Source organism: Capra hircus, chromosome 1 (genome assembly GCF_001704415.2).
Source record: "Capra hircus breed San Clemente chromosome 1, ASM170441v1, whole genome shotgun sequence".
NCBI classification, from domain to species: Eukaryota; Metazoa; Chordata; class Mammalia; order Artiodactyla; family Bovidae; genus Capra; species Capra hircus.
Genome location: NC_030808.1, coordinates 140389257 through 140412888, shown reverse-complemented (window position 1 = coordinate 140412888; position 23632 = coordinate 140389257). Strand labels below are relative to the sequence as shown.

Sequence of the window (23632 nt, the reverse complement as noted above, 5' to 3'; positions counted from 1 at the left end):
AAAAAAATGTAGTGGTGTGGCTGCATTCCAGGTGGCTCAGTAAGAATCTCCCTACCAATGCAGGAGAAGTGAGTTCCATCCCTGTGTGAGGAAGATCCCCTAGGGACGGGAATGGCAACCCACTCTAGTATTCTTGCCTGGAGAATTCCATGGATAGAGGAGACTGCGAGGCTACAGTCCATGGAGTTGCAAAGAGTCAGACATGAAACTGAGCAACTAACATTTTCACTTTCACTTGTATCATTTTCTTAATTAGATTCCACTATAAGCATCATCATATGATATTTCCCTTTCTCTCTGACTTACTCAGTATGACAATCTTTAGGTCTATCCATGGATAACAAGGACCTACTGTATAGCAAAGGGAACTCTCCTCAATATTCTATAACAGCATAACTGGGAAAAGAATTTGAAAAAAATAGATTAATGCATATTTTTGGCTGAGCCTCTTTGTTGTACACTTGAAAGTAATAAAAGATTGTTAATCAACTATACTCCAATGTTAAGAAAACAAAGCAAAATGAACAAAAACTACTCACATCTGGGTACATTTAGAGGTTAGATAAACTGTTTTTTTTTCATGTACAGTAATGAGAAAATTTATTAAATGCTTTATAGATTATAACATTTAAAAGTTCAGCAAAGCTCTAAACATTTAGAGTTTTTAACCTTTAGTTTTGAAACTTTAAAAAAAATCATTTGAAGAATCAGTCAGTAAACACTCTGAAAAAGGAAGAAAACAGTATCAAGATTCAATTACAGATATTCACAGACTTTGTTCTTTTGCCTTCAAGAGCCAGCAAATAATAATTTCTCATAAATAAGATTATGCCTTTAAATGTCTTTGGTCCTATTCATTTCTTCACACCATATATATATACCTACCCACACATATCACTTAAACCTTCTTCTAATCTGCCTTAACTAGAAGATAACTGAATGGACAGACTGCTTGAAATAAAGACACAGGAGAAGTGCTACAACTAAGTTAACACAACAAGAAGGAATCCAGGAAACTAAATGAACGGCATCTCCTCCTGCCACTACCATTATCCAGTGAAAGATCATGAACACTTGAACTAGGGGAGCAGCAGGAGTGTGGGAGACAATCCACAGGCCATGCAACTGATTGCATTTGAGGGAACAAGGAGAAGGACAGAGCACAAGAAAAGATCCAGGTGTTGTTCGTTTGTAGAAGAAAAATTGCTGCAGAAAGGAGAAAATGCTAGCTTAATTGGCTCAACATCACTTATAATTAACAACAAATAAGCAATGCCATAATTAATAATTGATAAATACACATCTAAACAAGATACTTTTTCTTAACAAACTAACAAGTTGGTTAACACCCATTATTGGTGAGCATGTGGTGAACTTCTCACACTGTTGAAAGGAAGGTAAATGACAGACCCTTTTAAGAGGAAAATTTTCAGAATTAAAAATATAAACACTTTTTGGCCCAGCAATTCTAATTCTAGGAATTGTTGATAATAATATGCTCCAAAACCAACCAACCAAGATAAATGCATACTAATGTTCATGATCAGTTATTCATAACAGTAAATAACTAAAAACAACTTTACATATTCATTCAGGGAGAACTGTTTAAAGCCATTATGATATACCTTGTCAATGGACTCTTAGGCAGATGTTTAACAGAACATAGAAAGATTGGATTAAGTTAAGGGGAAAAAAAGCAAGGCTCCTATTTTTATATATTACCATTTGTGTGAATTTTTGGAAGTCCACATGTACACACGTGTGTACACACAGATATTATTCTGGTATTGTCATAAATATTTTTCTGGTAGACAACATAAGAAACTTAACAATGGCTATCTGGGAGGAAGACAATATGGCGGAGGAGCAGGTGGAGGGGGCGTACTCCTCTCTCCACACATGCGTCAGGAATACCTCTTCAGATGCAGAGGATCTCACAGAACACCCGCTGAGAGTGGGCAGGAGTCCCTGACCACCCAAAAGGAATATACAGATCCACGCAGAACTCGGTCTTCCCTGTGGATGTGGAAGCATGAGATGATGTGGGACTTACTCAGTAACACATGTGTACAGCCTGAAAGTTTAGGGGAATTTCCCCTATGTTGGGTAATCCTTTGACCCTTGAGAGAAACGGCAGGTAAATGCTCTTAAGATCCTTCTGTCTTGAAGGCCAATCCCGAGATATAAATGTGTCTGTAACCTCTTGGTGGGTCAAGTGTACGAAAAAGTCAAGCAATCAGTGACGCTTGATACCAAGCAAAAGTCAGCTTGATAATTGACGCTTCCTCCGTTGCTGCCTCGGAGAAGGCAATGGCACCCCACTCCAGTACTCTTGCCTGGAAAATCCCATGGACGGAGGAGCCTGGTAGCCTGAGTCAGACATGACTGAGAGACTTCCCTTTCACTTTTCATGCATTGGAGAAGGAAATGGCAACCCACTCCAGTGTTCTTGCCTGGAGAATCCCAGGGACAGGGGAGCCTGGTGGGCTGCCCTCTGCGGGGTCGCACAGAGTCGGACACGACTGACACAACTTAGCAGCAGCAGCCGTTGCTGCCCCACTCTCATTTTCCCTCACTCCTGCTTCTCCTCGGTTATGTTTTCTGATATAATGGTAGCACACAGCCTTTGCTTTCTGGGGGTTAAAGATAAGAGGGTTTGCAGCTATGAAACTTTGACCTACTATATTCATCTTCCCAACACCAGAGGAATTTGTTGAAGGATGAAGCCAACATAGGTGGGTGAGGATATACTAATCACAAAGAAAAGGAGCTGGGCTCACTGGATTATGTCAATGCTTGGCAATTCCAGACTCCAGTTTCATGAAACAATATAATTTCTTACTGTCTCAGTCAAGTAAGTAATTGTACATGCTGTCAGTTTCAACTGAAAGGATACTCCCTATATCTTGTTTAATATTTCAATCATTATTTGTGATTTCTTCCATTACTTTTAATTCCATTTAATTCCAAAATAGGAAATAATTGTGAGATTAAACAAATATCTACCTTTTTTCTTGGCTTCAAAAAAAAAAAAAAAGCAACGTCTTTCCATAAGAGGCCAGGGAAGGATACTTTCACTAATGGTTTTATTTTGTGTGTGACAGTAATATATATTTAAGAATATAATTCTTACAGAGCATTTATTTAAGAAGTCTTTACACTATGGGTATATCTTTAATAATTTCTAGGGATCAACCACCCTTCTTGAAAAGACTCCCTTGATGTGTTTAACAATCGGTGTGGCAAACAACTCAATTAAGATAAACTGTTCTTAGATATACACATGCCCTTTAGTTCTTAATGTAGTTTATTATTAAGAGACTGAAAGTCTTTTAAGACATGAAATACAGGTTTCTTAATTTTTTTCCAGTAAATATTATACTTGATGCAATTGATATGTGAAAGATACAGTGTGTATATTTAGATGAGATCGTCTAAGAATGAGCCTGTGTGTGTGACCAGGGTCCTCTTCTTACCTTCCAGTTTTACGGGAGCCCTATACAGTCCGTGTGGAGGACCAGAAAACCATGAGAGGCAATGTCGCGGTCTTCAAGTGCATTATCCCCTCCTCGGTGGAGGCCTACATCGCCGTGGTCTCATGGGAGAAAGACACCGTGTCACTCATCTCAGGTAGGGCGTGGGCTTCCTCGGGCCAGGCGGGGCTCCAGGCTCTCCTGCGCACAGCTCCTTCTGGATAACGAATCGGGTCTCCATGTATTCGCGCACTGTAATGAAGAATGTGTGTGCTTCAAGTTGACGCTGTTTTAGATTAAACGTGGTATCAGTGTTTTCTTTCGGTTTGTATGGCTGGATTCATAGGTTCCAGTGAATTGACTGATGGATAGAAATTTGTTCCATGCATTATGTGTATAGTCACTGAGTTACTTTTGGTTTCCAAGTTACCAAGGAAACATTTTGGTTTTATTTCTGCTCCTGGGAATAGAAATAGAGGATTGTTGTTATCTGTGAGAAACCTCAGAACTGATATCCTTATATTCTCTGTAATCTGGAAAATGGAAATCCTGATTTTACGCTATTCTCAGCCTTTCAAGTGTATTCACAGTCATGTGATATCTCTGGCCGCTTAAAGATTTTATTTGGGATATGTAGTCAGTGGCTGAAATACATACAGATAGATAGGTAGATAGATAGATATGTACATAAATAGCTTACTGGTTTACTTTTGATATTTAGAAAATATACCACTGAAATCTAACTTCGAAGACATTGTGGTTCTTCTTTTCTCATGGTTTTTAAGCTGAGTTCTTGCTCCTGGCAACTTAATTGGAAAGCCATGCAGAACTTGGCTCAGTTTTCCTGTGTTTTCTTTGGATAATGCCTATTAGATGCTTTTGGAAAACCGTCATGATGAGCATTGAATGTGACATAGTGGGTTATAAATGATTGGTTTTCTTTACATGTCCTTGTGCACACGTGCGTGAGTGCATGCCCATGCACACATTCTAATGTCACTATTGAATACCACCAACTTTGTGTCAGTTTATAGAGATAGGAAACTGGAGCTAAACCCCCATGGTGAAAGAGCGTTTGTGTTACTTGTCTTATTGATTTGCTAGGTAGCATAGGTCACTATTACCACTAGGACCATTAACAAATGATTAAACTAGTACAAACTCCAAATCAAAAATTTAATTTTTCATTTTTATCATGTATTACAGTGAACTCTAGGGGATAATTGATGTTTTTGGCTTTCTTTAATATTATCTTATAGTGAATTTAAAGTCCCTCACACTTCACTGAACAATAAATTCCCTGCTAGTATGTTTATTAATCATAGTAATTTGTTAACTTACAGTATTGAAAAAAATACTGAGCTTAAGACTTAAATGTGATTGCAATAATCAGAATAGAGACTCACCTGTACGGTTTTATTTGCTAATTTTGATTAATGATCTTAACTGCTTTACTTTAGAGGTCATTTTAGTTTCTTGACCACAGATGGAGAAGCTTGATGACAAGTTAGTCTGGCTGAGCCCCAAACTGGAGTCAGGAACATTCAGATGTGCATGGCAAGAGTTTGTGGGTTCAGGGAAGGGGAGAAATTGGTGTGATGTATGGAACCTCCCACACTCGAGGGCCTAAGCTCAGGGATCCCCTACCACCTTATAGCCACTATCAAATGTGCAACCTCAGTGTCTGCCCTAGAAGAGGAAGAGAGCCAGGGAGAGTGACAAGCTGCCTCTAAGCGCTTCTCCTTGGAGGTGACAGATGTTGCTTCTGTTACATTTATTTGATGAAGCAAGTCACACAGCCATGTCTGAATTTAATGGGGCATGTGGCTGAAAGGAGGGAACTGGAAATCTGGGTGAGAAATAGAAATACCTACCATGAGGTTATATATCTATATCTATGCTCAGTCACTAAGTCATGTCCAACTCTTTGCAACCCCAGGGACTATAGCCCGCCAGGCTCCTCTGTCCATTGAATTTTCCAAGCAAGCATGCTACAATGGGTTGCCATTTCCTCCTCAAATCTGTATCTATATCTGTGTCTATATAAACATCTATATCTATTCTTGTGTTTCCCAGATACCTTTAATTAATGGTACGCTTTCATTCATGTTTCACCTTTGTGTAATCTATGTGAAGAGACTTTTTTCTTCTGCCAACATGTGCCTAATGAAACTAAAATGAGAGGAGTTTTATATCTGGTGAGTGGAGGGGATGCTGACATGCATATAACTCCTAGTGCAGTGAGGTCAGGGGTGGGTCAGAGGGGGCCGGTGGGGCTGCCTTGAGACAGCTCAGAGCTGAGAGCAATCAGGAGAGAGTGAAGCAGCTGTGCAGGTGAGCCCTGTCCATCCACCATGGTGATGTTTGGGAGCCACTGCTCAGCCCCATGGGGCCAGAGTACCCCTAGGGGAAGCAGAGTAGCAAAGGTCTGCTGTTAACAGGTGAGTCTTGGGGCTCAAGGCTGGGTCTCTTGGGAAATCTTGGCTAATTTAAATGGGTATCTATTGTCCAGGCATTTCTTTGAAATGAAAAAGAAATTTAAGATGGGTATATTCCTATAAAAATAAACAAAATGGCTTCTATTGGCACAACATACTAATCTTGCCCTTCATCTTGTGTAAATAAGGCTGAAAGAATAAGGCTGGGTTCCATCCTTTTAGGGGTGAGTATACCACCCAAGGTCTATCAGCATTTCCATGGGAGAGGCATGGTGTTATTGGCCATTTCTACCATGGTGTCACTCCTGGAGTGGGGCTTAGAAACCCACTCCAGTATTCTTGCCTGAAGAATCCCATAGACCGAGGAGCCTGGTGTGCTATGGTCCATGGGGTTGCAAAGAGTTGAACACGATGGAAGCGGCTTAGCACGTGCGCATGTACCATGGTGTCGCTAGCTTCATGCACATGAGGTCATACACTAATTTCTTCCCAGGGGAGGTCTGAGTTGGCCCAAATGTGGACTCAGGGATCAAGTTGCACCTTTTTGTTGTGTGAGTTCATTGTGTCACTGATGTTAAGAATGTAAATGAGCTCATTAATATTTTGATCAGTCTTTGAAAGGAATTCAGTTATAGGCTGAATGTTTGCATCCTGCCCCCCACTCCAAATCCACGTTGAAGTCCTCACCTGCTGAGATGGTGTTAGGAGGGGAGGCCTTTGGAAGGTGCTTAGGGTTAGGTGAGGTCCTGAGGGATTGGGTCCCCCCCATGGTGGGATTAATGACCTTGTAAGAGGAGAATGGAACTCTTTTGCAACACGTGAACACAGGGTGTGAAGGTGGCTGTCTGCATCCCAGAAATCAAGAGGGCCCTCACCACCCCCCAGCCATGCCAGCACTCTAACCTCCAACTTCCCATGTCCAGAACTGTCAAGAGTAAATATCTGTTTTTGACATTTTGTGTACTTTGTTATAGCAGCAGAGCTGAGACAGGTGGCAAGAAGGAATCTCAGTCTCCCTGGGGAGGAAGGGTGCCTTGTATCCGATGCTGCTTTATCCTCTGCTCTGTGGTCTACCTGGGCTCCTCACCTGAGCCACAGGACACCCCATGGTTGACCTTGACCATCAGACTGGCACAGTAAAAGATGAAAGTGAAAGCGTTAGTCACTCATTTGTGTCCGATCCTGTGGACTGTAACCCACCAGGTTCCTCTGTCCATAGGATTCTCCAGGCAAGAATACTGACTGCAGCCCGTTGCATTGCCCTTCTCCAGGGGATCTTCCTGACCGAGGGTTGGAATCTGGGTCTCCTGCATTGCAGGTAGATTCTTTACCATCTGAGCCACCAGAGAAGACCCCCAAAGCATGCACCCAACATGGGGCTCGAACCCAGGACCCTGATGAGAGGCTAACAATTGTGTGGAGAGAAAAAATCTCAGCCACATACCTGGCATGTAGTGTCCTCTTTTAATATGATGGTTCTTGTCTTACTGCCTTTCTGAAATAAGCCAGGAAAAGCAAGCGTGATGAGGTCTGAAGGCATTTTTAAAGCACCCTTATCACTTCTCATCCTCTAAGCAAAAATGAGAGCCTTTGACTATCAGATATGAATGTAGCCCAATAAAAATGTACTCTGAGGAGGGATGGGCTTCAGGGGGTATTGTTGATATGAAGATGGATATGTAGGACCCTGCTGGAGAAGGACAATATCCGCAACTCTGTGTCCAGGTTTCACTCAATAGCCTGTTGTGAATTTCTTCCTGGCTAGGGAGGCTGGCAGTCAGAGAGCCCAGCACTCTATGTCTGTTTCCTCTGATAAAATTTTGAAAATCTCACTGGGGGTTTAGCCACATTAACATCAAAGACACAGCCCAAGGGTAACCGGATTTGGAAAATTGAAAGAGCAAACATGTTACTATTCCCCCATTCCTGGAGAATCTGCCTCCCTCCTTAGCATTGGCCCGATATTTCCCATCTGAACACCTCTGTTAGTGATGGCTCAAGGAGAATTTCATCTCTGAGGATCAATGAGTTTAAGTCCAAGGATGATTATCTTCTTCCTGTATTTAGAGTAAAAGTGAACAATTTTCTGCCCACATTAAATATCAAAGGATGTCAGCCTAGCACTTCACATGAAAAACGTGTGTTGTGGGTTTCGGCTGCTGTCTTTGGGTCTGGTCGTCACAGATAAGGCAGGGCTGTGCTTTAAGGAGCATCACCCGCCTGAGTTTCCCCCCAACCCCCCCGCGGAGATGGCTTCGGCTTGTGGGAAGCTCAGGGGAGAGATTACTGTTCCGTGTGGCAGGTGGGAGCTGTGGCCCCTATATGGGCAACCATTACATGAATAGACACTTTTGAATCATTTTGCCTGGGGAGACACGGAAGGTTTCACAAAAGAAATGATCGTTTAAGACAGTCTTTGCATTTTAGTATGCGGAAAATAATTATATTGTATATATGAGGCCTGAAGGTTGTCTTAAGAACACTTCAGCAAGCTTAAAACTAAAAGCAGATTTGATGTGATATGTTTTCATTTGGACTTTCTTTTAGGCTTCCCTCCTGGCTCAGCTGGTAAAGAATCTGCCTGCAGTGCAGGGGACCTGGGTTTGATCCCTGGGTTGGGAAGATCCCCTGGAGAAGGGAAAGGCTATCCACTCCAGTATTCTAGCCTGGAGAATTCCATGGACTGTTTAGTTCATGGAGTCACAAAGAGTTGGACACGACTGAGCAACTTTCACTTTCTTTTAGATGGAGAGAGGCACACAGCTGTTGGGGGCAGGAATAGTGATGCTGCAGTGGGTGGTGTGTTTGCCTGCTCTCTTCTGCTCCTGTCACACAGAGCTCTGCGAGCCTGTGGCCCTCTTTCTAAGGTGCTTACATTTTAATTTGACTTCTAGTCACTGGGCATTTTCAAGGCATTCTCTTAGATAGCTCTTCGTGTTGCCATGGCGATGAGACTCCGTTCTGCCCTCAAGGTGCTTATGAGCAAAAGGAATCAGATCAACATCAAAATGATATAAGGAGTAGACCTATAGTCATTTGAAAGCTTCGTCTTTGATTTTTAAGGTACCAGAGAGTTGCAGAATTAAGAAGCATTTCTTTAACACTCATTAAAAGTAAATTTATAGGGCCAAATGGAAACTGTAAGAGAAATATCTTTATATCTATCTATCCACTCATCCATCCAACTACCTATCTATTATCTATATTGATTTTCAGCATATAGGGGCCTTATTTCAAACACTGGAAATTATTCTTAGCGCAAGAAGTATGCAGCAAACTGCAATTGAAAGGGTGGCTGTTTTTGTTCAGTCACTAAGTTGTGTCTGACTCTGCGACTCCATGGACTACAGCTGCCAGGCTTCCCTGTTCTTCACTATCTCCCAGAGTTTGCTCAGATTCGGGTCCATTGAGTGGGTGATGCTATCTAGCCATCTCATCCTCTGCCACTCCCTTCTCTTTTTACCTTCAATCTTTCCCAGCATCAAGGTCTTTTAGAATGAATTGGTGCTTTGCATCAGGTGGCCAAAGTGTTGGAGCTTCAGCTTCAGCATCAGTCCTTCCAGTGAATATTTAGGAATATTCAAAGAGTGGGGAGATGTAATATTTTCACTGTGCTGTATTTTGGGGATCAGGCTAACTGAAAAATATATTCCACGTGAAAGTTGACCAGAAGGGAAGGTCCTGTTCTCTTTCTTTTTAAAAGCCGTTAATTGATTATAACTTTGCCTTTGAAGTCAGTTGCTCACTAAATTAGTTTTTACATATTATTCTACTGCCACCTGGAAGTAATTAAAACCCAGGCTGTTTACAGATCTGGAGGAAGCTCACATAACATGAGGCTGGAGGTCGTGCTGATGACGGACACAAGCCTGGCTTTCTGAAAATGACCCAGTAATCAGACCCTAAAAGACTCAGAATAAACAGAGAGCCTTCTGACAGTCATCATGAAGAAGACAAATTCCCACACTCAGAATTAGAAACTGCACTTTGTAGATCGTATCCTGAAACAAATAAAAAATATGTTTCTGACTTCTGAACTACTGAGAGAGTGTGACTCATGGCAATAGGCATGTTAACATAATATTTAAGCAAACAAAAAGAGAAGCAAGAAAGTTTGGTACCAAATTTAGCCCAGAGCATCTGTGGAGTATGTGTGTGTGAGGGTGTGTGTGTGTGTGTGAGGGTGTGTGTGTGTGAGGATGTGGGTGTGTGTGAGGGTGTGTGTGTGTGTGAGGGGTGTGTGTGTGTGAGAGGGGTGTGTGTGTGTGTGAGGATGTGTGTGAGTGTGTGTGTGTGAGGGTGTGAGTGTGTGAGGGTGTGTGTGTGAGGGGTGTGGGTGTGTGTGTGAGGGTGTGTGTGTGAGGGTGGAGTGTGTGTCTGTGAGGGTGTGTGTGTGTGAGGGTGTGTTTGAGGATGTGTGTGAGGATGTGTGTGTGAGGGTGTGTGTGTGTGTGTGTGAGGGTGTGTGTGTGTGTGAGGGTATGTGAGGGTGTGTGTGTGCTTATGTGAGGGTGTGTGTCTGTGTGAGGGTGTGTGTGTGTGTGTGTGAGGGTATGTGAGGGGGGGTGTGTGTGTGTGTATGTGAGGGGGGGTGTGTGTGTGTATGTGAGGATGTGTGTGTATGTGTGAGGGTGTGTGTGTGTGTGTGTGTGTGTGTGTGTAAGATCCCTGGTCTGCTATGATGGCATGAGTCATTAGGTCAGCCAACAGTACCCCTTGCTTCGCTACTCCGAGTGTTACCTGGAGAATATGGCTTCCAATTACAACTCTGACACTGATTCTCTGGGCAACACTGGGCAACTGCCTCTTTCTCTTGTTGCAGCTTCCTCATGGGATAAAGGTTGGTTTCAGTGGTTCCCCTTAAAATACAATAGCAGAATACTAAAATTGCAAATTAAATAATCTCCTTCTGAGCCAACTACTGTCCAAGTTATTTTTCTTCATCTTAGATTTAATCTCATAGAATTTTAATTTGATGTGTGTGTCAAGGGTTCAGTTATTTACTGGGAAGACTCCCAAGACCCTGCAGCCAGGCCTTCTGTTCTCACTGCTGAGGTTTTTCCCACCATGAAAGGGTGCAGAGCACAATCAGCATAGGGAAAAGGCACCCGGGGAGAAATCGGAAGGAAACCAGGTATGAGCTTCCTAGAGTTCGTTCTCCCTGGAGTCATAGGATATGCGCTTATTCCCCCAGCAAAGAGCAGTGATGGATATGGAATGCTGTCTATCAGGAAGCTCATTAAAGACTTGCTATCCACAGTTTTTACTGGGGTGGGGGGGGGCTCGTCACATAGGCATGTCCCTGGTATGTCCCCAGATTCCACACTCCTAGAAGGAAAGCAGGTGTTCAGCATAAGCAGTATTTTTACATTTTAGGCACAGTGAGCCACTCTTATCCACTGTGGGAGTAGTAACCCTTCTGGAATTCTCCAAGGGTAGCAGCCTCAGACCAACTGTGTTAACTCTTCTCTTACAAGGCAGCTTCTTCAATGATGGTGCCTTGCCATTTTCACTTGTTTTCTCATTCAACCAGCACTTTTCAAATATGCCCAGTACCAAAGGCTGGAAAAACCACATGAATAAGACATACTCTGAGGACTTTATCACCTCCTACTCATATTTCACAGCCTATAGATAGATCTCACCCCAAATTCTTTAATATCTCCAAGCACATTGACCCAGATTCTTTCCTGGCTCCACTTGAATGTCAATATAGTTTCATTTTATGCTCAGCTATTAGCGATCGCCTGCCTGTTCTCCTCTCTATCTGTTATTTTGGTTCTTTCTAGACTTCAGAAACAGATGGTAAACCTAGTCATTCAGATGTCATTTGGACCCAAGTGCATTTTCTGGTCTCTTGCTCATTTGTGAAGTTTCATTTCAGCAAAATTGAAGAGACTAACAGGATCATTCATGAAATATTATCAGGCAGTGATGACAATAAATAATATTGTTTTTATTATCACTATCATCAAGTTAAACCAGATGTCATTAATTGAAATTTGCTGGGCAGTGTGCCATAGTATAAGCAAGTAGGATTCAAGATTTCCAAACATAGTTTTTGACTCAGAATAAGAAAAATAAAAGCGAGGTCACTTCAATCGTGTCCGACTCTTTGCGACCCCATGGACTGTAGCCTGCCAGTCTCCTCCATCCATGGGATTTTCCAGGCAAGAATACTGGAGTGGGGTGCCATTTCCTTCTCCAGGGGATCTTCCCAACCCAGGGATTGAACCTGGTTCTTCTGCATTGCAGGCAGATTCTTTACTGTCTGAGCCACCAGGGAATTCCTTCAGAATAAGAGATCAGTGTGAAATCAAGACCGAGACCTGAGATAAACATGAATAATGCTGGACTCTTCATGCTGCGTCCTCTTATGTACTGGGCAAGTCCAAGTGGATGAAGGTCCCTCACTTGGTATGTTTGTGACAGGAGCTCCAAGCAGAGGCACCATGCTTGTCTGCCCTTTCTGGTTTAACTTCCGGGCAGATGGGGCAGGACAGTAAAACTTCCAGCATCCCAGACTTCTTCCCTCTTGAGCATCCCCATCAGCAGCAGAATCCCCCAGTTCAGAGAGTTGCATCATGGTCTTCTCCCTCCCCGAGCCTGCTGAGCCTGGCTGACCATTCACACCAATTAATTTTGACAACCCTTCACTGTCTCTCCAGATCTTTGGATATTTCTATCATTCTTTTCCGTGTTGTTGAAAGGGGCTTCCAAGCTTTTCCTAGTTCTTAGGCTCCCCACTCCCAGCCCCTTGTGGATCTACTCTCTAATGTTCAAAAAATAATGTCTTTTACTACATTGTGTCTGAAACCAGCTCTCTCCCGTGACCTCTCCTACCTCAAACATTGGATTCATTGTGGGGTTTTTTTTCTGTTTGTTTCCAGTCTACTCCCGACCAGTGCTGTGGTCGCAACCCCCCTGAGTTTTCTAGGACCTGTTTCCATCTGTTTTCTCCACTGTGGCCTCTGCCATCACCTCTTCAGTGATTACTGTATGTCTTATGACACAGGTGCTCAGCTCCCCCAATTTTTTGTTTTAATTTTTATTTTTTTATTTAAAAAATTTTTATTTTTACTTTATTTTACTTTACAATACTGTATTGGTTTTGCCATACATTGACACGAATCCACCACGGGTGTACATGACTTCCCAATCCCGAACCCCCCACCCACCTCCCATCCCATATCATCTCTCTGAATCATCCCCGCGCATCAGCCCCAAGCATCCTGTATCCTGTATCGAACCTAGACTGGCGATTCATTTCTTACATGATAGTATACATGTTTCAGTGCCATTCTCCCGAATCATCCCACCCTCTCCGTCTCCCTCAGAGTCCAAAAGTCCGTTCTATACATCTGTGTCTCTTTTGCTGTCTTGCATACAGGGTCATCATTGCCATCTTTCTAAATTCCATATATATGTGTTAGTATACTGTATTGGTGTTTTTCTTTCTGGCTTACTTCACTCTGTATAATTGGCTCCAGTTTCATCCATCTCATTAGAACTGATTCAAATGTATTCTTTTTAATGGCTTAGTGATACTCCATTGTGTATATGTACCACAGCTTTCTTATCCATTCATCTGCTGATGGACATCTGGGTTGTTTCCATGTCCTGGCTATTATAAACAGTGCTGCGGTGAACATTGGGGTACATGTGTCTCCTTCAACTCTGGTTTCCTTGGTGTGTATGCTCAGAAATGGGATTGCTCCTTTGCTAGCTTCCATATCATAATGAAGGATAGGGAAACCTGGTGTGCTACAGTCCACGGGGTCGCAAAGTGTTGGACACAACCTAGCCACTGAACAACAACAATGCTTTCGTTTATTCATTTTTTCCCTGGAAAATTTGCTAAAAGAATAGTCTATACTCATCATTATTCTTAATCTGTAGTGATTTGGTCTATGCCCCTTATGTTCTACTGAAGCTTACCTTGTCAAGGTTCCTCAAGGCTTCCTAATATGTGTCTCTTGGTGAGACATTCTCTCTGACCTCCTCCTCCACTGGCCGCCCCTCTACACAGCCATGGGGAACGTTCTCCTGTCTGTTTCTTCACTTTCTCTTTCTGTGAGTTCACATCTTTTCTTCCCTGCTCAGAAATGTGAATAGACCCCCAAACTCAGGCCTCACCACTTCCCTTTCTCAGTCTTCACTTTCTCCATTTTTTGTTTCATCCCTTTGCCAGACGTCATCCATCGCTTCTGCAGATCCTGACTTTGGATCTGTCTTCTCTTCTTGGATTGATCAATTCCAAATCTCTGCCTGTTCCCTTCCTGCCACTTCCAGAAGAACATAACTAACATAGAACTAAACTTTCCCCCCAATCATGAGTGAATTTGCCTTTACATTGCTCTTTTATTTTGATAATAACTATTAGTTTCCAAACAGTCACTGCCTTGGTGGCTTAAAATAATAGGAATTTGCTCTGTCACAGTTGAGGAATCCAGAAGTCCAAGGTCAAGTGTCAGGAAGTCCGTGCTCTCTGAGACATCTAGGGGAGTGGTTGTTCCATGGGTCTCTCCCAGGTTTGGTGCTTTCTGCTGTCCTTGCTGTTCCTTAGCTTGTGGACACACACTCCACTGTCTCTGTCAGCACTTGGCTTCCTATGTGTGTGACTCTGTGTCTCTTCTCTGTTTATAAGGACACCAGTTATGTTGAATTAAGGGCCCACCTACTCCAGTATGACTGCTTTTTGAAAAATTCCATCTGCAATGACCCTATTTCCAAATAAGGTTACATTCTGAGCTCCCAGGAAGGGTATGAATTTGGGGAGAACATTGTTCGACCCAAAACATTAACAAATCATTTTAATTTTTTTTGACTCTCTCTCTCCTATTCTACATCTTTCTATTTCCTGCTTGACCCATAATAGACAACTGATAAATACTTATTAAAGAGGATCCTTAAACACATTTTTTTTTAAAGGAAGGAAACAAAAATCAGAAAGTCTCAGGGCATGGCAAGAGGTGCCAGCACCCAGCAGTTCCTGGGCTGCCCCCAGCCCCGCTCCAGCCGAGTCAGAGTGCCAGCTGGCAGCTGCCCACTTCCCCCCAGCTGCCTCTCCTTCAGCTTTGAGGAGCTCACACTCACAATCACTCTGGGCTGGGGGCCAGGATGGGACAGAATCAAGGTGGTCCTGGGCCAAGATACCAGGCCTCTAGGGAAGCTGCTTGACTTGCATTTTCAGATCACGCTATGCACAGAATTGTGCCCCTCACACCCAAATGCAAAAGTTCTAATCCCCACGTGTCTGTATCTGGAAATGGGGTCTTTAGATGGTAAGTAAGGTTGGATGAGGTGGTAAGCGTTGAGCCCTTATCCCTTAGGACTGTGGCTGTGTGAGAGAAGAGACCTGGTGTCCACGGTGAGAAAGGAAAAGATCTCACCAGACCTTGATCTTGCTGGGATCCTCGTCTTGGACGTCCAGCCTCCAGAATTATAAAAAATAGACATGTGCTGGTTAGGCCACTGAGTCTGTGGTGTTGTGTTAGGGCAGCCCAATCGAACGCAGATAATACACACATAAACTCAGTTTCTGAATTTAATTCTGCAATTCTTGAGCTCCAAGTGTTACTGTACTTCCCTACTCAACTTTTTGGGTTGTGTGGTACTGCATAGGGCTTTCCCTGTGGCTCAGTGGTAAAAAAAAAATCCGCCTGCCAGGGCAGGAGACACAAGAGACATGGGTTCGATTCCTGGGTGGGGAAGATTCCCTGTAATAGGGAATGGCAACCCACTTCAGTATTCTTGCCTGAGAATTCCGTGGACCGAGGAGCCTGGCAGCCTACAGTCTATGGGCTTGCAGTGAGTTGGACACGAGTGAGCATTCTTAGAATACTGTATCAGTTCAGTTCAGTTCAGTTCAGCCGCTCAGTCGTGTCCGACTCTTTGCAACCCCATGAATCGCAGCACGCCAGACTTCCCTGTTCATCATCAACTCCCGCAGTTCACTCAGACTCGCGTCCATCGAGTCAGTGATGCCATCTAGCCATCTCATCCTCTACTGGTCGCCGTGTTATACAGGATACTGTATAACATGTATATAATACCATATTACACATATGAAGCAATCTGATGATTCAGTGAGCACTCCTATATTCAATGAATGATACAATTTTCATGTGCAGTGGATTATTTGACATCTCAGAGTCCCGTGTTTCCCTTCTCTTAAAGAAATTGAGTCCTTTATTAATAGAAAAATGAAGAATACGATGCCCCCTTATCCATAGGGGATACAATCCAAGACCTCCAGTGGATGCCTGAAACTGTGGGGTGTACCAAGCCCTATATATGCTGTATTTTTCCTATTCATAGCTACTTTTGATATAGTTTAACTGATAAATTGGCACAGTAAGAGAATATCTGAATTGCCAGTATCACTATACTTGCCTTGGGGCCTTTATTAAGCAAAATAAAGTTTCTTAGAACCAAGAGGGTTCCTAAGTGACAGAGCAGTGTGTAGCTTGTTCCATGTGGGTACGCTGGACAGAGGGATGAGTCACATCCCATATGGGATGGAGCAGGTGGGGCGGAATTTCACCATGCTACTGACAACAGTGCACAGTTGAAAAGTTATGAATTATTTATTTCTGAAATTTTCCACTTAATGTTTTTGGACTGCAGTTGATAACGGGTAACTGAAACCTTAGAGAGCCAAACCATGGATAAGTGGGGTTGATTCTAAACCTCCCAAATGACTAGCAGTCTGAAAATTTACACGCAATACAATCTTTTTTTCCGTAAATACCCCAAGTTCCAAAGTCAGTTCCAAGGGAACTGTAGTTTCATTGGATGAACTTAGTAGTGAAACATCTACAACCAAGCTGTATTTGGACAATTGCATTGACTGTGCTATGTCCATGTGTCGGAAAGTAGAAAGAATATTCACAAAATATTTCAGGCTGTTTAGTTTCTGGAATATTGTGAGGATGCCTAGTATTGCCCATTCAGAACTGGGCTGTATAAAAATGGTGGCGCAGTTGGTAAAGAATCTGCCTGCTGTTGCAGGAGATGTAGGTTCCATCTCTGGGTCAGGAAGATCCCCTGGAGGAGGAAATGACAGTATTCTTGCCTGGGAAATCCCATGGACAGAGGAGCCTGGCGGGCTAGAGAGTCAGACAGGACTGAGCAACTGAGCATGTGCGTGTGCGCGCGTGCACACACACACACAGTCAGATAGGACTGAGCAACTGAGCATGTGTGTGCACGTGCATGCACACACACACACACACACACACCCTCACACACACATACCCTCACACACACACACACACAGATTGAAAATCTCAGCATGCATTGCTGTGCAGGAGGGCATAGCTGTGATGTTCTTTTCAGAGAAGCTGATAAGCATACACAGTAATTAAGGAAATATGAACTTCCTAACATCTCTCAATAGGGCTACATGCTCTTCCAGAGAAAGTTTCAGGCTTCTGTTCACCTTCCATTTTGCAGTCCGCATGAGGGCTTGAGTTTAAACTCAGAGAGACCAGGCTTTGAATCTCAGTTTCACAGCTGTGAGAGCTTCATTAATTAATTGCCTCTCTGTTGGATTGAACACAGTGTTTTTATAAAGACTGGAAATGCCAGGAAGGGTGTTCCATGAATTATACATTTTTAGCCAGTTCTCACTCTCTGGTTGTACACTCGGCTCTCTCATCAGAGGTTGCAAGGATGGAGTCTGAAGCCATCAGCCGCTTTCAGGTTCCAGGTCCATCCTGGACCAAGCTGTGTGACCTTGGGTTTATCACACTGTCTTTCTATATCTCAACTTCCTCAATGATAACATGGGAACAACAATAAAATGTTGTAACATTTCAATGATTTAATACATGTAATGTACTTAGAACAGTGGTTGACATAAAATTTGGCATTATTACTGTTGTGATTATTATCTCTTCTCTGTCTAAAGTGTTCCTGCTGCAGAAACTGGGTGGTCAGAACCCATGCCATAGTCCAAGGCAAATAAGACATTCCTTACATGGAGCTTGTTAGGGGTGGGAACAGAAGTAATTCTGTTTAAAATTGTTAAAATACAAGGCATCCTGAAGAAAAAGAAAAGTGAAAATGTTAGCTGCTCAGTGAACTCTAGCCCTCCAGGCTCTGCTCTCCATGGGGTTTCCCAGGCAAGAATACTGGAGTGGGGTGTCATTCCCTTCCCAACCCACGGATCAAATCCAGATCTCCTGCATTGCAGGCAGATTCTTCACCATCTGAGCCACCAGGGAATCCTGAAGAAGTTGCGGGTAAATGATCTGAAATCTTCCAAATTCAAAGCATTAGAGTGCTACCAAGTAGTCACATTGGATTTTATCAAAATAAACAACTCTTTATTAAACGTTTTCTTAAACAAAAATTTGGTGACATAAAATAAGCAACAAAGTAGAATGTTAATAATCCTATTTTTGCCTTAACCATCAGAGATAAATCAGAATATATGCTTATAGGAAGGGTTTGGACTTAGATTAAAATATTTGGGTTATTAAATAGCTAACGGTATAACTCAGGTTCTATCTGATGACTTCACCTCATAGGTCAGTATTCTCATCAGCCCCTTTTACCGGTGAAGAAACTGAGGCACAAGGATTTCTGTAATCTGTACAAGATCCTACCTTGCAATTCTCTTTCTCTAAAAGATAGAGGTTTTGCATTAAAAGAAACCTTCTTTCAGTCCATAGTCCATAAATGCATAATAGTCAACACAAGTTGTCAACTGCCTGACACACAACTTCAGCAGCCATAACTTGAGAGCAGGAACTTGTGTAAGCAAATAAAACATGTTCAGATATGACACGATCCAAACCAGGCTTAGCTTTCTGGACATTTAATCTATTTAGAGCATTTTATTGCAGTTTGAGGACAATAAACCTAGTGTTCTTTGAAATAGTATTACACATCTAAAGAAAAATCAAAATAGATGAAATTGACTAGGATAAAAAACAATTTTCTTAATTTCAATTTTATTTAGAACTGGCCTGGGACTTCCTTGACGGTCCAGTGGTTAAGAACTGTACCTTCCAATATGGGGGTGTGGGTTTGATCCCTGGTGGGAGAGCTGAGATGCCACATGCCTCCTGGCCAAAAAAAAAAAAAAAAAAAAAAAACCACAAAGCATAAAAGCAGAAACAATATTGTAACAAATTCAATAAAGACTTTAAAATGGTCCACATCATAAAAAGGAAATCATTTGAGTCAGTTTTAATGAGGTGGATGAACCTAGAACCTATTATACAGAGAGAAGTAAGTCAGAAAGAGAAAGATAAACATCATATTCTAACACATATATATGGAATCTAGAAAAATGGTACTGAAGAATTTATTTACAGGGCAACAATGGAGAAACAGACATAGAGAATACACTTATGGACATGGGGAGAGTGGAGGAGAGGGTGAGATGTATCATGGAAACTTACATTATCATATGTAAAGTAGATAGCCAATGGGAATATGCTGTATGGCTCAGGAAACTCAAACAGGGGCTCTGTATCAACCTAGAGCGGTGGGATGGGAGGCAGATGGGAAGCAGGTTCAAAAAGGAGGGGATATATGTATATCTATAGCTGATTCATGTTGAGGTTTGACAGAAAACAACAAAATTCTGTAAAGCAGTTATCCTTCAATAAAAAATAAATTAATTTAAATAAATAAATAAATAGGCCCTTCCCATTGACTTCAAGTATGGTTTACAATGCCTGATACATGTTGTTGTTTAGTCTCTAAGTCACGTATGCCTCTTTGGGACCGAATGGACTGTAGCCTTCCGGGTTCCCCTGTCCATGGGATTTCCCAGGTAAGAATACTAGAGTGCATAGCCATTTCCTTCTCCAGGGGATCTTCCTGACCCAGGGATCTAACATGCATCTCGTGCATCGGCCGAAACATTCTTTGCCACTGAGCCACCAGGGAAGCCTGCCTGTTAAACAGTAGGAGTTTAATAAATATTTGTTGAATGAGTATCAGATGAGCAACTTTTCCATCAAAGTGGTGGTGCTATTCCCTTTTGAATTATTCTTAACGCTTTATGGAGAGGTCTTACTTTCCTATACATTATTTTCTTCTTCTGCTAAGAACAACCTTATATCAGCCTCTTCACCCAAGGCAGAGTGTCTGGGCAGGCACATCACAGGTAACCCTGGAGTTCTCAGCTCACTTCCGCACATAGATATCCAAATTCCCAATATTTAGTAGTCTCAAAGCAAAAGCTGTCTCCTTTTATTTTCATGAAATGATTTTATTTTTGTAACAGCCTTACAATTTTATATTGCAGTATCTCCTGAAGAAGGGCATGGCAATCCACTCCAGTATTCTTGCCTGGAAAATCCCATGGACAGCGGAGCCTGGCAGGCTATAGTCCATAGGGTTGCAAAGAGTTGTACATGACTGAAATGACTTCAGTTGTTTTTGTTAGCACACATCTGTTAAAATATAGCACAGTATAAGTCAATAAAAATCCTTATTTCAAGATATTTAGAGGCATTTTATAGCACTTGTTGATGCACTGGGTCCACAGTCAAGTCATTGTTCCTGAGACATCACCTTTTTTTTGTTCATCTGAACTGGGCACACACCCTGGTGTGCACAGAGTGTCAGCTCTTTACGGCTGTTGTGTGTGGGTGTGCATGGGTGTGCCTGTTTCAAATAGGTATCAGTGTGCTCCACGAATTTATGATGCTGCCCCCAAAACTGTAGAATTTCTGAGTGGAAGAGTTTCAGTATCTTTCTGACCTTGACAGTGGAGCCCTGGAAAGGTCACATGGTGAGCAGCAGGAACAGTGGTCCTTAGCCAGGGGGCCCCCTACATGAGCCAGGATGAGGATGTGAATGCTGCCTGGACCATTCTTCCAGATCCATCACGGGATCAGGTTTCTCATCTGAAAATGGTGTATTGGAAGAGGAAAGAGTCATCTGGGCAGCTAGTGGCAAAGAGGGCTCAAACCTGGGATTGTGGGTGGCTGTTTTGGCCCAAGTGATTTTAAATTCCTTCATTGCTGTCATCTAAGCATTGCATAAGCATATGCATAAGATATTGCTTTTAAAGTTGCCATTAAAAAAATTATATGACCCATTTAAAAAGGGCACAGATGAGATAGAGGCACAAGGAAATGAGTTGCTTAAAGTGAATAGATTTACCTTGTTGAAGAACAAGCAAAGACTAATGGGGCACTTTTAATTATTGATTTAAAATAAATTCATTGAAAACTGTATAACTTGAGTCATTTTGAAACAGACCTAAAATTCTGAGTTTCTAAGTTTTGTTTCAGTATCAAATATTTAAAATGCATTTTGCATTTTGATGCAAATAATATGTTGTATATCTGGGAATGTTTAGTGGTGGTTTCAGAAAAGAAAAACCATATATATATATACACACACACATATATGTATGTATATATGTGTATGTATATATATGTATTCTATTAAGGAATATACACGTATATTCCTTAATAGAAATGTCCTTAGATCAATGTTTCTTGACCTTTTCTTGGATCAGGGATGTGCTGAGGAGATAATGAAGACTATAGAACAGTGGATCCACAGGAAAACATGTTAGCACCCAAACCTGCATTAATTCCAGGCCTTTTCCCTTCCCTTCAACCTCACCACCCGTTTGCACCCTCTCAACCCCATCCTCCTCCCCGTGACCTAGATTAACTAGGCATTCATACCACCTGCAATAGAGATGTTAGGTAGCCTCTTTTTCTGTCTCTCTGCTCACCCCTCTCTTTTTGAATTCAGTTTTATATGGAAAACTGCAGCCTTCCTCTTTGTCTGATGTCTTATTTGTCCTTGCTCCTTCGGTCCCATCTGTTCCGTGTTCATTTTCCCCCTTCTGTGCCCTGTGCATTGTACCAGTAACTTTCACTGCAATTGTTCTTGTAACCGGAAAAGCAAGGGGTTTTTATAAGAAGCCTTCATCAAGTCATTTTCAAACTGCAGATGATATTAAGAGAGAAAGGCCATACTGAGTACCCCCCTCCATAATTAGATGGTGAAATTTTTAGTTCTTGGCACTGTTATCTGTTCAAATTGAAACCCTATCATTGAAAAAGCCAAATGAACTTGAAACTGCAGAGGGCCATTTCCCAAAAGGGAAGGCAGCCAGACGCTAGCCCTCCGTGGGGAGCCAGAGCGCACGCTGTCTACACGCACGTGACATGATTCCACAGCTCCCATCTCTGAGTTAAGCCATTTGCTGGAAGGGAAAATTATCCTAGGATTCAGGATCTTTAAAAAATGGTCTGTATGAAAGGTTACTCCATGAATCACCAGATGCTGAAGAAACGTATATTTCAGGCTTCTTTCCACCCCATGTGCTCAGTCGTGCTGACTCTTTGTGATGCCATGGGCTACAGCCCGCCATGTATCTCTCCATGGAATTCACCAGGCAAGAATACTGGAGTGGGTTGCCATTTCCTCCTCCCTATGATAAGTTACTCCATGAACAACCAAATATTGAAGAAAAGCATATTTCAGGCTTGCGGGTAATTTTTTTTTTTTTTTTTGCGGGTAACTTTTAAATGATTCACAGAGTTCATTCAGGGCTCATAAACTGCGCATTATTTTCTGTGAATCTGTCCCAATCATTCCCTCTTCTGTTGAATTCTACTGGATCTATTGTCATTAAATGAAAAGACATATGAATGTATGTTTCAGTCACTTCCTCTTCTGCTGAATTCTAACCTCCCCATCACTGATTGAGGGACATACAAGCATCCTGTTATGGTCAAGCAAGCCTTCAGTGATTCTGCGGTGAGCGGTTTCCATGGAACTCTGAGTCAGTTTTAGATGTGAGATATAGAACCTCTGGTTTCTTTGAGGTCTGATGCATACTCTTCACTGGACTCCTTACATGATTTATTGATGTCTTGAACATGTGAATTCAGATTTATTTCCCCGAATCGCTTGCTCTTGTTTACTGGGTTTGATTTGTTGGGGGAAAAAAAAAAAGATGAATACGTACACTTTGGCTTCTCTGCATATCCTATAAATCTTTCACATTTTACAAAAGATAAATATATATGTGTTCCTCTCCTCCTTTATGAAAATTACCACATGTTTATGAATACCTTTGACTTTTATTGAAATTTTAAAAAGTTGTAGATAGTAAGTTCAGGCATCATTATTAATCTTCTATGTAAGACAGCACAAGAGACACAGATGTATAGAACAGTCTTTTGGACTCTGTGGGAGAGGGTGAGGGTGGGATGATTTGGGAGAATGGCATTGAAACACGTATAATATCATATATGAAACGAATCGCCAGTCCAGGTTCTATGCATGATACTGGATGCTTGGGGCTGGTGCACTGAGATGACCCAGAGGGATGGTATGGAGAGGGAGGAGGGAAGGGGGTTCAGGATGGGGAACACATGTATACCTGTGGTGGATTCATGTTGATGTATGGCAAAACCAATACAATATTGTAAAGTAATCAACCTCCAATTAAAATAAATAGATTTATATTAAAATCCCCCCAAAAAATAAAAATAAAAAACCAAAGGAAACCATAAAGAAAAATCTTCTAAAGAAAAATAATGAAGTTGAAAAACTAATTTCATGTATTTAAAACATACACTGATTGCACATTCATCACTAATCTCAAATCTTTTTATCTATTTTCTATACATGGGGAAAAATATATCCAAAGTTGCTTTTGTTTTAGGATCTTTTAATAACATTAAGCTGGAATTCCCAGGTGGTTCAGTGGTCAAGAATCCA

General features: G+C 42.0%; 1 protein-coding gene across 1 annotated transcript in view; it reads left to right on the top strand.

Annotated features, from left to right (window-relative positions):
- DSCAM (DS cell adhesion molecule) overlaps positions 1 to 23632 on the top strand; it is an 833405-nt gene that overhangs the window by 162853 nt on the left and 646920 nt on the right. Inside the window, exon 3 of the mRNA XM_018051616.1 lies at positions 3484 to 3630. Within this exon, the coding sequence (XP_017907105.1) occupies positions 3484 to 3630 (147 nt within the window). The remainder of the gene's footprint in view (positions 1 to 3483; positions 3631 to 23632) is intronic.